This window comes from Carya illinoinensis, chromosome 7, assembly GCF_018687715.1.
Source record: "Carya illinoinensis cultivar Pawnee chromosome 7, C.illinoinensisPawnee_v1, whole genome shotgun sequence".
Taxonomy (NCBI): Eukaryota; Viridiplantae; Streptophyta; class Magnoliopsida; order Fagales; family Juglandaceae; genus Carya; species Carya illinoinensis.
In genome coordinates this window covers 37,104,616-37,122,575 of record NC_056758.1, presented here as the reverse complement: position 1 = coordinate 37,122,575, position 17,960 = coordinate 37,104,616, and the positions used below count along the sequence as shown (strand labels likewise).

Genomic DNA, 17,960 nt, shown 5'->3' with positions numbered 1-17,960 from the left:
CGTGACTGCTACTTTATTAATCGCCACCAACAATCTTATTCAGTTCTGATTCGTAACTTGTCCAACTTGAATACTCTAGGAGAAGCCATAAAAACTACATAAATTGAATACTCTCTTTCAAAATAAAGGAAAGATACTCAGAAAAGAAAAGTCAATAACTAGACACAGTGACTAGTTGATCCTTCAATATAAAAAAAAAAAACCCTCGTTCCTTGAAAACTACTTGAAAAAGTTCAGCTTTACCATTAATTTTTCAAAGAGAATGAAATGCTCAAATAGATGCTGTAAAAACAACTTCAGATTCGAATATGAACTTGAGAAGAACCTAAATCCAAAATGACCTCACGTTCCGCATATAAAAAGAATCAGTTGCTCAGAGCGTTCGCATTACCTGCAAAGTTCTATCACTACCATCGTACTAAAGAAGGGCAACACTCGATAACAAAACTTCCACATAAAAGCCGTCAACAAAAAGCTCCCGCCAACGAAGGGAATTGATGGAATGAAATGTGTGAAGGAGATACAATGTCAGCAACCAGACGCTTCTGAAGTGTTAACCATTGTGGACTAACTTAGAATCATATTGCCCTAGTTAGTTAAGATGGATTAAGCTGCGGACATTTAAGAAAGTGGAAATGTACAAGACTAAAACGTCTAAAACCATTACAATGAGAATTTTCCAAATAATTTGAATTGCAATCTGGGAATGATTCGAAAGGAAAGAAGATATTTACAAGATTACAAATCAATTAGTGGTCACGAAATATGTCACATTAATGTTGCACAATTTGTGGAAACACCAGACCGCCACACCCACCACACAGCAGCAACATCAGAACCTTTCTCTATGCAGCACAGGCAAATCATAAAATCTTTGATATTACATGACAAGAAGTCCAGAAGGCTTTAGTGGCAACCCTTAGAATTACAGGGTTTTGGTATATCCTGTTGGGGGAAAAAACAAAATTAAAAAGAAAAAAGAAAAGATTAACATCGGTAATTTAACAAATAAAAGGCAAGTATATGATAGCACGTCATGGTAAATCCAACCAAGATGCAGGAGACTAGATTCTCCAAACTTGGTTAGGAAACCTTCACACAACAAAATGGGCTTCATGCTAGCTGCCACACCATAACCAAAGACAAATCACATAAAGAAGGAAGGATATGCATATAAACAAGAATTAGGTAGGAGTTAACTTACCCTATAGCAGTAGCACCCCAAGATGCCACATTATAAATTACTTTGCTTCCATCCCATGCCTTCCGAAGCTTTCCCTTTTTCTTTTTCACTGAGAATGTCTTGCTAAGAGCTAATAGAGGATTTGGAGGATGTCAGAACTCCATTCCCACATCTCCAACAATAAGAATTGTTACAACCAAAGTATACAAAGTATTTGGAGCGAAAAGAACGGAGAATAACTAAAGAACCTTATTTTTCTTTGATTTTTCATTGGATATTAGGAAGATAAATAAAGGCATAGATTAAGAACGGAGCCATTCAAGCTTACCATCCTGGAGTTGGTTAGGGGTCAAATCCTGCAAAATAAACATCAATTTATTTTAACATTTGATCTTCAAATGCAATATTAACATAATCTTTTTTCTTTGTAATTTCTTTTTATAACTCATGGTTGACATGCATGGACCATTTTATTCAAGTTGTGACAGTTCAGAATATAAAGACAAAAGCTTTAATCAAGGTTCAACAATTAATGGGCAAAAAGCACCATTCAACTGGAGTCAAAAGATTTTTGATAGGTTCAACTGGAGTCAAAGATGGTTATACAAGTGTGGGATACTAGTTTAACGATAAGAATAACTATTGAACTAGGGGAAGCTGGATCTTAAAAATATAAAAACCAAACTAAGAGAGTGGAAATGTAGCATACCTTTGTCTGTTTTAGGGACAATATATATGCGGCCATGAAGCATGCAATACCCTCTACTATATCTTCTTGCCTAACAAGAACGTAATCTTCTTGTTCTGAATCAATACCTTCACCTTCCCATAGATCATTTTCATTGATCATATCCCAAGAACTGCCGTCTTCTGCTACAGTACATGAATGTTTTAGCACCCAAGCCATAAAGATAGAAAATTTCAGCTCTTATTAATCCTGAACTTCAGAACGAAGAAGAAATTATTCGGTGAATTTGGCAACAAATCAAAAAAATTGAGGCCATCTTTGCATGCATACCAGAAACATTTTGTGGAACTATTGCCTGTGCAGACTCTAGCTTTTCAAGGAAGTCAGGGCATTCAACTTTAGACTTGAGAAGATCACACAACTGCATCCCGATATAAAGGACTGGAGTTAAAATATGGAAGTAAGCATATAGTTACTCTAACAAGTCATAAAATTGTATAAATCATCCACAATGAAAATAGCGATAAGGATGGCAATGGGCTCTGCCTCCAAATTTTAAACCCCATTTTTTCTATATCAACAAGAACGCTTCAGCGTTCTGATGGAAAAATAAGTTAATTCGGACCAAGCATTCCTTGTAAAACAATCTGAGCGGCAACCAACAGTAGCATATTCATAACTTTTTTTTTGATGAATAAGAGTAGCATATTCATAACTACCGAACATTCAACCCATATACACGAAGAAGCTCATCTAGAAAACTTGTCTAAAATTTATTCTTTTAAAATATTTTCCAGTTCTAGAAAATATACACAATGCTTTTCAATGGAGGCATCCAACATGAAACTATAGAAAATAATGCCATGTTGAATAAACTCGCTCCAGAATAAGGTATACTCACTGTTTTAAACACTTCTAGAAAGAAAAACGGAAAACAATTAATGCTCCATTTTCAGCTACGGAAGAATCACAGCAATCTCAGCCTCTTGCAACTATGGCCCGGCTTGGAAAACAATTCTAAAGCTCTAAAATCCAAACAACACATGGGATTCAAAGTTTATTTCCCTAAAGCTTTACTCGCGTTTTTCCTTTTATAACTCTCTTTTTTCCATGAAAATCAAACAAAAGCAGAGCTATCAGCAACAACTACATATCCGTACAACTACTCAAAACCCTAAGGAAACCATGGATTCGCCAAAAGAAAGCTTCTTACCTCATCGGCCTCTCGGTCACCTGGCAGGGACCCCGAGTTTTTGCCACGTTGCTCCTCATCGAAATTTGCACCGTCGACGCAATCGATATCGTCTTCGTCGTCGTCGTCGTCGTCGACACCGCTAGTAGTGTTGAGCAATTCGAGAGCTCTCTGGCACTGCTCGAGCACGGTCTGCAAGCTCTTCCTCTTCACACGGACCTGATCATGCTCCGCCGAATCCTCTCTCCGGAATTTTCCACTGGCCGAAGGTTTGGATTGCGACACCTCGACCTCCATCTGCCCCAGAATAATACACAATTCAAGGACAGAGATCCGCCAGATCTTGACCCCAAAATCTTAAATTCGGTTGCCTTGATGAACTTGGAATTCCATTCTGTCCATGAATTGGGGAACCCTGCAGATCGTTTTGTCGTTAAGATTGAGGTTCAGGTTCGGAGTATTATTGGCCTGCAACATGGGTATTTTATTTGTTTTGCGTTTCTGTCTTCTTTTTCAGAGGCGTGCGGTTTTGAATGTCTTGCTTCCAGGTAGCCGTAATTGGAATCGGAATTTCCGATTTTCTGTGTTTTTTGGTTTTTGTTTTTCTGAATCTCTCGGACTTCCGTAAAAGAAAAAGATCATAGAAATCTCCCTATGAGCAACCCCTTACAAAAATTCTATAACAATTTAACAAATAAATTAAAATATACACACTTTTTAATTCAAATCAATTTCAAAAATATAATTCTAAAAAAATAGCACAGATAAAAGAAAAATAATATTTTCAGAACTAAAATATAAACAGAAAATATACACAACAACCTCACATTTTTTTACACTATTAAAAAATATAAATTTATTATTTTACCCTCTTCTATTTTACACTGATGTGTTAGGTGTGGGGCTGCTGTATCGCAGTGCTCAAATATAAAAGGTTAAAATTATATAAGATTTACATGTCTTAAAACCTTTTATTTATTTATTTATTAAATAGAGTGAGTGGGGGATTTCAATCTAGTTCTATTTGAAGATCGAACCTTATGCTATTTGATTTAAAATACCTTAGTTATGCATCTTAAAATTATATTTAGTATTAATAATGAATAAAATTGTTTTCCTATATATATTAAAAGGATTAATTCTAGTTAATGCCTAAATTCGCAAAATAGGTAGAAAGGGAAGAATGAATTATCACTGGTACACGATGATAATTCAGGTTTTGATATAGTGTTTTTCACGTCTATCCATAAAATAAATAATAAACAAGTAAATAAAAACAAATAAAGAAACAAACAGAAAGATTTAAATGGTTATACATAATGCCTAAGTCCATTGATAGTTTGGGAATGAAATATATTATAATGAGTGATTTCACAATCTTTCATGGTCTCACACATCTTACAATAAAATGAAATAATTAGTTTAAGCGTAAAGAAGTTGTAGTGAGCCTGGACTTAGGGAACTTCTATGGAGAAAGCTTGTTAGATTTGTGAAAGATCTACTCTTTATATAGAGGTTTATTTTTTTAGAGTGATTGAGTCCAAATTATCTTGTGAAGTTTTTTCATTTTAGGAGTATGAGTCTTTTTCTTTTTAAGAGTGCAAGTGTCTTTCCTTATCTCTTTTTAGCCTTATCTCTTAGTTTGATTTTTGGTTTTATCTCGAGATTAGATTTTAGAATGCTAATTTAACCCCTAGAACAATAATCTTATCAACACTTAAGATATTCGAAAAAGAATTATATTACATACAGTTATTTTTATGTATTTTTTGTATATTCTATTATAATTAGTTAAAATAATTATTTTATATTAAAAAAATGATATAATCAATCACATTATCTGAGTAGATAATGACTACACAAAAATAATTACAGATAACATTTTTATTCGAAGATTATTGATGATATTTTGGACTCGACAACGAAACAAAATGGGTTTTTTCAACTAAGTTGTGTCCTAAGTGACAGTGACCCATAACCTAGTAAATGAAACCTGCCTCGTGCATGTTTGCATATCTGGAGTCTGGATAAAGTGATAATCTTTGGGCCATTGGTTAAAACAGAGCAGGCCTCCAGATTGGACTATTTTGGTATTGACTTATTATCCACTCTATACTTTGGGCTTGAATATTCACATAGGCCCAATTCACCAAGTGGATCACTATGGTTAAATTTCCCTTATTATTTTTTTTTAATCTACAAGTTATAGGATTGAGTACCGTCCGGTCCGGGTGAAATTTTCGATCCATTATTTTTCCTGGACCGGACCAAATATTCCTAAGGATCGGACGGTCTATTTAGTCTAATAATTTTAAAAAAATAGTTAACAAAAAAATATATTAAAAATATTAAATTAAAATTAAGTAAAATTACATGATAAATTGTATAATTATTAATATATATCAGTACTATATATTATAGTTATACATTAAAGAATATCATACTTATATAATATTGTGATATATTAATAATTAATTATATATAATTATTTATATAAATATTATATAAATAATAAAATATATATTTTTTAATTTTTTTTTGGTCAAATCAGAGGTGAAAAACCCCTCAAATGAATTTGGTCATATATAATTTAGACTATAACTAATTCGGTCATGTCTGATCCTCTCAAAAAATAGCCGATCCAATTGGTTTCTCTAGTCCAAACCAGCCAAATCTCACTCCTATTTATAACAAAATAGGCTTAACAATTTTACTTTAAAATTGGTTAAACTTGAAAAATGGAATGGAATAATACGTTAAAGGTGAGCTATCAGCATAATTATCACCGAGAAAAGTCCAGATGTTCTGAAAGTTCATGTTACAAAAGGTAATAAATATCTAGAAGCAAAGGGCATGGCGGGAAAGTATAAAAAATAATATTTGCAGTATTAAGGTGGGCAAGTCATGCACTTTAAAAATAATAGATAAATTTAAGACTTACATAAAAAATAAAAAAATAAAAAATTTAATAATAAATCTCATTTTTTTTTTATTTAAAGAGAAGGCACAATAATTGTATATCTTAAAATTATATGCACTGTAGAATATTAGAACTTACAACTACCCAGCTTGAGCTTGAGCTGTGCAGAGGCTGGATTGACAATCCATAACCTAATTTGGACCTAAGCTTTCAAACATTCAAACCACCGAACACGTTGGATGGGCCATACGCAACTCTACTCTCTTTATCTCTTTAAAAAAACACATAAAAATAGAGAAAAACCTGTACTTTTTTTTGTTACACTTTATTTTGGAAAAGTGGAGAAATATAAGATTTACGTAAAAGTTATAATTTTTAATTATAAATTCTATTTTTTAAAAGACAGTCCTTAATCACTTTAAAATTGTATTTATATTATCTAAAATATCAATTTTCATTTGGAATAAGTAAGTACCCGTATGTTAAAAAAAAAAAAAAAACTACAATGAACTTAATACAAAATAGTAAAATACAAAAGCGGCCATTGAAATTTGAATTCGAGTGTTGACCATTAATTAGTAACGCAATCCACTCCCTGAAAAGAGGAACAAAACATTATGGGAATAATAACAAAAATACCCTCACTTTTAAAATGATGTGGGTGCTGGATTTTCAAGTGCCTGTTAGTTACAATCATCAAGGCCATTGATGTTTGGGACTTGGATTCGGTAAAATATATAAAATGGACAAAGGTACGCAAATTATCATGGCTCGGCAACCCCCATCGAAGGCCTTCAATGTTGGTGGGTGGCATGGCTACCACAATCAATGTCATCAATTATTTTGCCCTCTGAGGTTGCCTAGAGCAACCTTTTATTACTAATCATTATTTTGGTCATGCTCGCATGTATATCTTTTACCATGTCATGCTCGCATGTCATATCATTATTTTTATTGTTGTACAATTGTTTGTCAATCTAAATGGGTGATATACAAAATCATTTAAAATTTAAAGTCAATTAATAAGCAATATCGGCCTTGATGTGCTAGCCAAGCCAACTCGACCGTATACAAACTAAGGGATTCGCCTTTTATCTCATATAGATCAACATATTAAGATTAAGACTCGTTTGAATTTGGAAAGCTTATTATTATAATTTTATCGAATTTTTATATAAAATATAATAAATAATTCAAAATATTCAAATCTCGATTTAACATTCTTAAATTTTAAAATAATAATAATATTAAAAAATAATATTTTATTCAACTTTCATATTTAATCTAAAACCATCTCATCAATATAATTAAAAAAGAATGATAGTATGACTACCAAATATGCCTATTAAATATTTCCACTCATATATTTTTATTTTTTTATTTTCTTTTTATTTTTTAATGATTAATGAACTGACTATCAGTGAATTTATAATATATTTTTTTAATTTTTTTCTTAATGGTTAAGAATGTTTAAAACATATTCAAAAAATAATAATAAAAAAATAAAAAACTCATTTATACTAGTGTTTACATTTGGTAGGCAAATTTACTAGTCACCCTAATATTGTCCATTAAAAAAAAATATTGATATATATAAGATGGAGTAGCATTAACATTATAGTGATAAGAATTACATTATAATTATTTTGAGCAATGTTAAATATAATCGTGAAGTGCACAGGTGCCGTATAATAACTTTGAAAAGAGTGTGATAAATTGTTAAAAAATTATTTTCTTTCATATAATTAATGTATTTATTTATTTTAAATAATTACATTAGACTTGTATATTCTACTACTATAAATATTATTTATCTTATAATTATTTTCATTTTTATTTAAGATCATGAAAGTTGAAACCCTTCGATTCCAACTACTTAGGAACTTAATCTCATTTGAATGAGCTGGTCTCGCATCAAATAGTTTTGTTACGTATAAACGAATAACACCGATTTATATATTAATATTATTATTTTTATATTTAAAATTAAAATTAATATAATTTTTATTAATATCTAACTAATTATATTAAATAAGTACGCAAAATTACTTGCGACCAAATTTTTCCAGCATATCAAAAGTAGGCCCATCCGTAGTTTAAAGTTTGGTAGGTGACTAATTTGACCGTTGGGAGCTATTGCCCTTTCAATCAGTGCTCAGGAGAGAGAAACCAAGAAAGAAAAGCATTATTTGCGTCAACTGTTACCGGACAATGAAACCTTCTGTGACGTAGACTCATGCAACATTGGAACTCCATCTCCCCTCGGCAACGGTACAATCATATACAGTCCTCACTGGCAGATGGATCCATCAATGTAGATGTGAGCCACGTGTTGAAAGGTCTGCTTCAGATTACCGAGAATACCCCTCCACGGTTTTTCCCTCCAACGCGCACGTTCGTTTAGGAGCGAGACTGGGATACGGGGTGACGTGTACAACTGACGCATATAAAGGGGGCCCGCTCTCAATGGAGTTTTCTTGATCATCCCGGGTTTCCATTTGAGAACAATTCTGTCTCAACGGAGAGAGAGAGGAAAGTCGATTTCACTTTTTCGCTTCTTTTCCTTCCCTTTCTCCTCCCAGCCAAACACGCTCTGTTTCGTTATAATTTCTCAAGTCAACATAATCTATTTGTTTATTTGATGGTATTATTTGAAGGTAGATTCGCAAATGCAATGCACGTTTCCCAGTAGAAAAAAAGATTTGCAAATTTCTTTTTACGAGAATTTTCTGATTACGGTTGCTGCATTTCTTTCATTACTTACGAAGGTTTTGTTGTTGAATATAAACGTGTTATTGAATGGATAAAGCTTGATTGTTGAATTGCGTTATGAGTTCGATCAATATGGGGTTTCCAGGGGAGTGTTTTGATCTAGAATGCTGATGTTCTGGGAGATGATTCTGTGATTTGGGATCAGAGGATGACTACGCGAAACGCGGAATCGTCTCAGGTACCTATGCTTCGATTTCTTTACAATGCCACTCGTAGATATCAAACATCTTTTCCATTTTTGAGACGAATGCATTGAATTTTAAGCATAGACGTTACGATTCTGCATAGGCGAGGGATCTTAAGTCGTGAATACGCGCATATAGAATTTGAATGAATTCTGTGATTATGCATGAATGTTATAGGGGTGCATATGTATAAGGAATTTCGCCCTAAAAGTGTCTTTGTATTTTGTATCATAGGGAGATGGCGGCATTCCTCCTCCACCCCCTGGCCCGCCTGATCATCTGAGTTCTCACGGTGGCAATACGGTAGTGATCAGAACTTATTTTTAACTTTCTAACCACTAGATTTTGCCATTGAATATTGCTTTTCAATATTTTCGCATTTTTATGTGTTCTTGCTTTTTTTCTTGCCCGCTATGAGCACATTGGTAAAATGTAAATATCATCGTAATTTACCACCATCGTAATCTATGGTTGTATTATGGGCCTCTTACGTTTTGGTCCCAGATAGTGATTTGCTTGTACATGGTTGTATTATGTGTCCCAACGTTCCTATGGGGTGAAGAATTTGCATCAAAATCCATTTGAGATAACTCTTTATGCATGCAAGAAGCTTCAGGTTTAGCTTTCTAGTGCATCTAACTGAACTACTGAAGCATTCGAGACATTCTTTCTGGTCATAGAGACAAGAGGATGGACATTTTTTTTATGGGTTTTTGGTTTAACATGGTAGGTTGGCATTAAAAAATTTTACTTCAGAGAGTCTTCTGTTTATTTCCGTGGTTAATAGCTTTTTTTTTATGATGAATAGTTTGTCAGAAGCCCTGAAGGCTGAAACTTATGTGTTCTGAAGTAAACTGTCTTGCAGGTTTTCAAGAGCGGGCCACTTTTAATATCATCCAAAGGTGTGTTTTACTTCATTGGTTTACACATGATTATGCTCAATTAAAAACTGGCAAGACAGGGACCTTGAACACCTTAGGTCTTCGTATAATGGATTTTTCTAAGGTTTTACGACTCATGATCGCTGATTGTGGTTTTTAAGAACCAGCGGCTGTATATCTGCCTTTCCTTGCTTCATTCTCTTCCATTTTTTTATTCTCCCCCCCCCCCGGGGGGGGTTGGATCCTGCAAAGGGCAACTCTCTTTTTATGTTATTTCCATGCTGATTTACTTTTACTGCACACAATTTTTTTCTTTGTATTGTTTTCCCCATAATTTCACAGAATGTTCAATGCTCTTGCTCATCTTAGTCACGTGATGATACGGATTTTGCCTGAACTCATTAGTCCCTGTTTTCTTTTTCCATTCTTTCAAATGATAAACACCGGTCATGGCAGTTCAATTATGTTATGTGACACTTGTTGCATAATTTCACGTACATATAACTTCAGTGTTCTAACTCAAAAGCAGTATTGTTGTAAGGATTTTGTACTTATGTGAAGATATAATTATATCGTTTCTTTTATGAAGGAATTGGATGGACGTCTTGGAAGAAAAGGTGGTTTATTTTAACATGCAACTCCCTTGTTTTCTTCAGAAGTGATCCGGTAAGTAGTTGTTGGTTAGCTGTACTACGCAATCTTGTGCAATCTGTGTCAGTACTTATCTTAAGAAAATGACATCATTTTATTGAAGACATGGAACTCACCAAGACAAGTCCTTTTAGCTCATCCTGGGGAGCAAACCCCTGATACATAACGCCAGTTGCAAAAACCATTTATCAGACAATCCGAGGGAACTTTTAGTGTGGAACCTAATCCAGGATGTCCGAGTTTGTAGTTCATCTCAAGCTTGCCTTCTGACTATTAGGTTGCACCTTTGGTGGGTATGAATGATTGGAAAGGAAATAATTAAAATGACCAGGCACCATATGGTTTCCTTTTCTAAAGTCTAACATCCTTGAAGCTAGGATTTACAGACCATGATGATAATTTATTTTCACCGTTTGCACTTTAAACCAAAAGTATCTAGTTACAAACTTTATCTCCTCTCCTTGTACAAGCTTGTAGTGCCTTGAATCTTTCTATGGAAACTTTAATGGGGAGTAAACATGTCTACTTCCAGAACTTTGAGCCACAAGCCAAGGAGTTTGTATTTTGTCCTCACATGGTGAGGAATGTTTCTGTTCTTGTTGCTTATAATGAGACTATTGATTGGCTGGCTCCTATGGATGCCCTGTTGTTCAGAACCTTAATCAGCTAGTCTATATTGATCATAAGAAGAGAAGCCGGTATTTATTGTTTATGAATGAATACAACTGTAACTGATGGCTTAGGACATTTGAAGTGATGGGTTTTAGAATGAAGTGACTGAGATAAATAGGTGGTTTTGGTCTGTGATAGTTTTAGCCCATAGTTGTATAGGCTGCTGAACTTCAGAAACCACAAATTTAGCAGACTAATAATCTAAATGCAAACCAAAATTCTTTCTCCCGATTAGTTAACTTAATTACTTTGTGTTCATTGAATGAATGGGACATTTTTATTGTGTTGGAAGGAATGGAGTTAGATTCTTTTTTTTTTTTTTGAGAAAGTTAAGAAGATATATTCAAAAGAATAGGCAAAATGCCACGTTCAGTACAAAGAATGCCCTACACTACGTAGGATCAAAAGAAATAAGAAACTCATGTAAATTCTGGCCATTAAAACTAACAACACTAGCCCAAGTAGAGAGAGTTCTAAAAAAGAAGACTTTAAGCTCCTCCATTGATCTCTCTTTATCCTCGAATGTCTGATCATTGCGCTCTTGCCACACACACCACATAATGTATATCGGGATCATCTTTCAAATTGCCTTAATCTAGTTGTTGCCCTTCAGACCTGTCCAGCTAGCAAGAACCGCCACAACTGATTCCGGCATAACCCAACCCAAGTCTAGTCTACAGAAAACCTCGTTCCATAACCCTCGAGCTACCTCACAGTGTAATAAAAGATGGTCAACAGATTCTCTCCCCTTCTTGTACATACAACACCAATCTACAATGATCACCATTCGTTTTCTCAAATTATTGGTTGTGAGGATCTTGCCCAAAGAAGCGGACCACACAAAGAAAGCCGCTTTGAGGGGCGCCTTGTGTTTCCAAAGCTTTTTCCAAGGAAACTGTGAGGGTTGCCCTTGTGTTAGAGCCTTGTAGAAAACACGGACTGAAAACATACATTTTCCTGACGGCACCCACCACAACGAATCCAGAAACTGAGCACTTGGTTTGGTTGAGTACAAGAGGCTGAAAAAGGCTTCAAAAGTGTCCATTTCCCAATCTTGAGCAGCCCTGCTAAAACTGATATTCCACTGGATTTGCTCCCCCATTACCACCATGACTTCCGCCACAGATTTCTCTTTGTCGCTTGCAACCAAAAATAATGTCGGGAATAAATCCTTAAACGCACAATTACCACACCAGGTGTCATACCAGAATTTGATCATGTTTCCCTCTCCTAAACGAAGCCTCGCATAGTGAGAGAAAACCTCCCATCCCTGTCTAATATGTTTCCACAATCCCACACCATGAGCCCCTCGCACTTCCTTAGAACACCAACCACCCCATAATTCTCCATACTTATTTTCAATCACCAACTTCCAAAGAGCTTCTGGTTCTCTATGGTATCTCCATAACCACTTTCCAAGTAGCGCCTGATTAAAGATTCTCAGCTTTCTAATGCCCACCCCCCCCCCCCCCCCCCCCCCCCAACTTGAGATGGGCTTACAAACCTGTTCCCACCTGACTAGATGAAACTTGAACTCCTCTCCTATTCCGCCCCATAAGAAGTCCCGTTGTAGTTTCTCAATTTGAAGTGCCACCCTTGCTGGAATAGGAAACAGGGATAGAAAATATGTTGGAAGGTTAGATAGAGTACTCTTTATTAGCGTAACCCGACCCCCTTTTGATAAGTACATTCTCTTCCAACCTGCTAAACGTCGCTCTACTCTCTCAATCACTGTATCCCATAACGCAACTACTCTCAAGGGGGCCCCCAACGGAAGGCCTGGATATGTCATGGGGAGTGTAGTAGTCTTACACCCCAAAGTATTCGCCAAGTGTCTTAGACGCTGAACACCACCAATAGGCACCATCTCTGATTTGTCCAGATTCACTTTCAAGCTTGAAGCTACCTCAAAGCAAAGTAGGAGTGCCTTCAGTGCTCTAACTTGGAGTTGGTTCGCCTCACAGAAAATTAGGGTATCATTTGCAACCAACAAATGAGAAATGTTAATACTACCCCCTCCTGGGGTTCCAATCAAGTAACCAGTCATATGCCCATTTGCAACAAGGACTGAGATCATTCTGCTCAAAGCCTCCATTACAATGACAAAGAGTAATGGGGACAACGGATCTCCCTGTCTTAGTCCTCGTGTGCTATTGAAAAAACCAGTAGGGCTTCCATTTATTAAGATTGAGAATTTCACCGTAGAAATGCACCATCGGATCCAAGTACGCCATCTCTCCCCAAAACCACACTTCCCCAAAATGTCAATTAGAAAGTCCCAATTAACATGATCATACGCCTTCTCCATGTCTAGCTTACATATAATCCCTGGATGACCCGCTTTTAATCTACTGTCCAAGCAGTCATTGGCGATGAGCACTGCATCTAGGATCTGTCTGTCCTTTACAAATGCATTTTGAGGCTTTGAAATAATCTTTCCAACGATCTGACTAAGGCGATTTGCCAGTACCTTGGATAAAATCTTATAGACCCCATTGACTAGGCTAATGGGGCGAAACTCCTGTATATCCTCCGCTCCCGCCCTTTTTGGTATTAAGGCTATAAAAGTGGCGTTTAAGCTTTTCTCAAACTTTCCAAACGAATAAAACTCCTGCAACACCTCCATTAAGTCCTCCCTTAGGATCTCCCAACAAGTTTGGAAAAAACCCATAGAGTACCCATCTGGACTTGGAGCCTTGTCTTTCGCCATTTTCCTTACTACTTCTAGCACCTTTGCCTCTTCAAACGGCCTCTCCAAGCGATTAGAGTCCAAAGGTCCAATGGACTCAAAAGCCAACCCATCTAGCTTAGGCCTCCACCCCACCTGCTCAGTAAGAAATTGTTCATAAAAACTAACCACGTGATTGTTAATCACTTGCACATCCCTGCACTCTGACCCATCAATCTTCAACATCTCAATATTGTTGGATCGCCTGTGAGAATTGGCAACCTTGTGGAAAAACTTAGTGCTACGGTCACCTTCCTTCAACCATAAAGCTCTAGACTTCTGTCTCCACAAGATCTCTTCTATTAGGATGATCCTCTCGAGCTCTACAACCAAAGCTAACTTTTGGGCTTGTTCCTCTTGATTCAGAGGCCTTAACTCTTGAACCCTTTCTAGCTCTTGTATCTCCCACTGCTTTATTTTCTTGAGTTCCCGATATTACCAAAGGATTGCTTATTCCAAAACTTTAGATCTTGTTTTAAAGCCTTTAGCTTTCCAGCAAAAACAAAACTAGGAGTACCCTGAATCTGGTATGAAAACCACCACTGTCCGACCCTCTCCACAAAGCCTTCAGTTTGCAGCCACATGTTTTCGAACTTAAAATGTTGCCGCCTTTTTTGAATCCCCCCACCGTCCAGCATGATGGGCCAATGATCCGAGCACAACCGAGGCAATCTCTTCTGCCACACCATGGATAGTGAATTTCCCATTTCGGAGAGATTAGAAATCTATCTAATCTAGACCATGTCTGATTATTCGCCCATGTGTATATGCCCCCCGCTAGTGGTAAGTCCACTAGGTTCAACTCAGAAATGCATTCCGAGAAATCTGACATTGCTGGACACATTCGTCTATTTCCAAAACACTTGCTTGAGAATCTTGTTACATTGAAATCACCGCCTATGCACCAAGGAAGATCCCACCAGCAGTGTAATCCAGCTAGTTCATCCCATATAAGTCTTCGGTCACTATCTGCGTTATGTCCATAAACACCTGCAAAGGCCCACATAAACCCATCGATCACACTCCTAAAAGAACATGCCACTGAGAACAACCCCACTGCCTCCTCCACTTTCTCCACCATCCGTTGGTCCCACATCACCAACACTCCTCCTAAGGCTCCTTTAGTTACCAAATACACCCAATCGACATGAACGCAACCCCATATACTTATTATTTTTGTATTGACTATTTTCAATTTCGTTTCCTGTAAGCAAACAATGTCCGGCTTCCAACCACGTAGTAAGTTTCTTACTTGAAGCCGCTTACCGGCATCGTTTAGACCCCGAACATTCCACAATAGAATTTTTGGTTTCATTTATTGGAGTAAGCCAGCTCCTTCCCTTTTGACCTCTCTCTACTTGAGCTACCTTCAGAATTCATGGACCATGTTAGCCTATTGAGTTCCTGCTGTTTCTTGGACCCCGTTTTCCTTTATTGTTGATGACCCACTTCAATGGTGGTGAGTAATGCCATGAATTGCTCTTCATAACCTTCACACTTTAGTCCCACCATGTCCTTTATATCATTCACTGTTTGGAACACCCAATCTGAAACACTAGATGGATCCGGGTACATACAGTTAAGAGGAATTGGATTCTGTATCCTAAATTCCTTCTGCCCCTCCAAGTTCACTTCTCCAATCTCTAAACCCGCTTCCCCTTCATGCTCATTAATCTCCTGTAAGAGCCTTTGAGAACTCTCTTCATCGGATAGAAAAAGATCACTGGCCGAATCCTCTTCTTCTCCTCCTTCACTATGTTCCACCATTACGATATCACAGTTTACCCCTAATGGTCTCGCCGGACCTCCACCTTCCTCCCCATGCCCCGTCAGCCGGTTCTGCACAGACCCCCTAGGAGAACAGCCACTTGGTGATGAAGGGAGAATGACCAGAGGCTCTAACGGTGTGGTCTAAAGCTCCGAAAAATCTTCCCGGCTCTTCGTCGCCGTTTGATGATCTACCAACATGTTCTGATGCTATCGGGGTGGAGAAGGAACCACCGTCGGTGTCATCTCGGTACTCTGCACAGTGATCTGCTACTGGTTGCTCATCGTATCAACAGGGTTTTTGGTGGATGCGGCTTCTGCTAGCAACTGTTGGTCAGATGGCGTCGTCGTCGTGGTCTGTTGGTCGGCCGGTTGATTCTGTTGCTGTCGTGACGATGTTTCTGGTAGAAGACCACCTCCTGACCCGTTACCCGTTTGGTTACCCATGACCAGTGCCCATTCTTGCCGGGGCCGAGGTCTTCAATTGGGGCCCGGGCCCAGCCCAGGGCCGGCCCACCTAAGACCCATTCCAACCCTTCCCCATATGACTTCTGTCACTCCTATGATCCATGGGCTTTGGCCCACGACCAGCCCAGCCCGATCCCTCATTCCAGCCTGATTCCCCTCCTGCCCTCCTTAAGTTGCTACCCCTAAAACTCACTGTTTCCACACCTTCCTTAAAAGCCTCGACCAACTTCCTCACCAAGGACATCTCCTCCTGCACCATCCTCAACTGTTCCTGCATATCACGTACCAGAGACAAAAACTCCCTCACGTCTCTGCCACTCTCTGTCTCCCTAGACTGATCTCTAGGGGCTTGCTGCACAGTACCCCTTCCTGCACCAGTTAACCCCGCATGCATCCCCTCCTTCAGTAAAGCTTCTCTGTAAGAATTTACCTTATCACCCCCTCTCTTCAAAGCTTCACCAGGTTTGCCATGGCTGTTTTTCACCATCTGCAAATTCTCCCTCAGTGCCTCTCGCAGTTTACTCCAGCCATTACTACCTTCCTCTTCAGGGACAATAATGCAACAGTTTCGTCCCCCATCACCATACACCGCCACCTTAACGAAACGACCACGACTATTTGAGGACCTTTGAATGATAAAACTCCGGTGACCCTCCCTCCTAGATGAAAAGAAATCTTCTCTTCTATCTATCACACAGCCCTCCAGAGCTCCACCTAGCCATTGCACAGTCCCCAGTCCAAGCAATAATTCTTGTTTAAACCTCCTTCCTCTCTCAGTAATGCGAATCAAGCCACCCTCTCTCACAACTGAAAAAAGCTTAGTGTCTATCACAAACTCCGCCTAAATCCCATCCTACCTCCCGACGACGTTAAAATCAACTAAAAACAATCCCCGACGGCAGAACATGAAAAAGAAAAGCAAAAAATATGCACTTGTACGGAGAGAGAAATTTTAGAGAGAGAAACTAGTTATGTGAAGACCTGAAAGATTGGAGTTAGATTCTACTTGAAAGCAACAAGTTGGTGCCAGAGACGGCTGAGCATCATTTTATATAGTCGCCTTTCCTTACCCTTTTCTCTTTCCCTCTTGGTATCATTCCATGTTTCTGTGGTCCGACTATCTTCTTTTAGATGATCTACCTAATTGGACACCTGCTAATTAGAAACTGTACTAGCAATCTTCTTTCCATTCTTTGTGGGCACAAAAATTATCTTTTCACTATAGTTTTAAGGAGTAGAAAAGAAATTTATTTTGGTATGGTACACCATAAAACAGAAAAATATGATCTATAGACATGAAGGGGTTTTCAAGCATGAGGCTTTTCATGCACTTCATAGCAATGATTTCAAATACCCTTTCTGTTGTAGGATGAAAAATGCAAAATAACTGCTAAAAAAATCAACTTTAAATATAATAACGGTAAATATATATGTTCGATACTATGACTTGGTGTATCAGATCTCCTTGGTGGTGTATCAGATCTCCTTGGTGTTTTATTTAGAGGGGAATCATCACAGGAAATCTGAATTCCTTAAGCCTAAGTTTTATATGAAGTCAGGAGTATAAAGCAGTAGCTGAATTAAATGGTCAATGAATATGGGTCAACAACTGTACTTCATTAAGGTCTTAATGGGCTTCAATTTCTATTTTTCTACTTCTCAGAATGCCGTCCCTCAAAAGGGGAGTGAAGTGAACTTGACTCTTGGTGGTATTGACCTCAACAATTCAGGCAGGTTGTTTTCTTTCTTAAATAATTTATAGTTTTATTCTATTCAATTTTCTGGCTCCCTTCTCATGATTGCTACCATTACAGAAATGGAAAACATTACTAACCTTTAACACACTTCATTTC

The 17,960-nt window shown here is 37.4% G+C and overlaps 2 protein-coding genes across 5 annotated transcripts in view; one reads left to right on the top strand and one right to left on the bottom strand.

Annotated features, from left to right (window-relative positions):
- Positions 1-620: 620 nt before the first annotated feature.
- LOC122315620 (histone-lysine N-methyltransferase SETD1B-like) lies at positions 621-3,700 on the bottom strand. Of its 3 annotated transcripts, none has more exons than XM_043131634.1 (6): positions 3,085-3,697; positions 2,202-2,292; positions 1,893-2,056; positions 1,512-1,539; positions 1,205-1,313; positions 621-945 (listed from the first exon to the last, which is right to left on the bottom strand). In XM_043131634.1, exons 1-6 carry the CDS (start codon positions 3,358-3,360, stop codon positions 864-866), a joined length of 750 nt encoding a protein of 249 aa, XP_042987568.1. In that variant the 5' UTR covers positions 3,361-3,697; the 3' UTR covers positions 621-863. The 3 variants fall into 3 exon arrangements, with proteins under 3 accessions (XP_042987568.1, XP_042987569.1, XP_042987570.1); XM_043131635.1 differs by having other exon boundaries at positions 1,893-2,053; positions 3,085-3,694; XM_043131636.1 differs by lacking the exon at positions 621-945 and adding an exon at positions 952-1,122 and having other exon boundaries at positions 3,085-3,700.
- A 4,521-nt stretch (positions 3,701-8,221) lies between these two features.
- Positions 8,222-17,960, top strand: part of LOC122315593 (rho GTPase-activating protein REN1-like) — a 54,176-nt gene continuing 44,437 nt past the window's right edge. The window contains exons 1-6 of one of the 2 annotated variants that reach the window (XR_006244066.1): positions 8,222-8,640; positions 8,793-8,933; positions 9,175-9,243; positions 9,806-9,842; positions 10,411-10,487; positions 17,771-17,841. Coding sequence is in view for 1 of the 2 variants with exons in the window: in XM_043131595.1 (XP_042987529.1) it covers positions 8,904-8,933; positions 9,175-9,243; positions 9,806-9,842; positions 10,411-10,487; positions 17,771-17,841 (284 nt within the window). In the remaining variant the exon portion in view is untranslated. The remainder of the gene's footprint in view (positions 8,641-8,792; positions 8,934-9,174; positions 9,244-9,805; positions 9,843-10,410; positions 10,488-17,770; positions 17,842-17,960) is intronic. The other variant, XM_043131595.1, reaches the window with a different exon arrangement.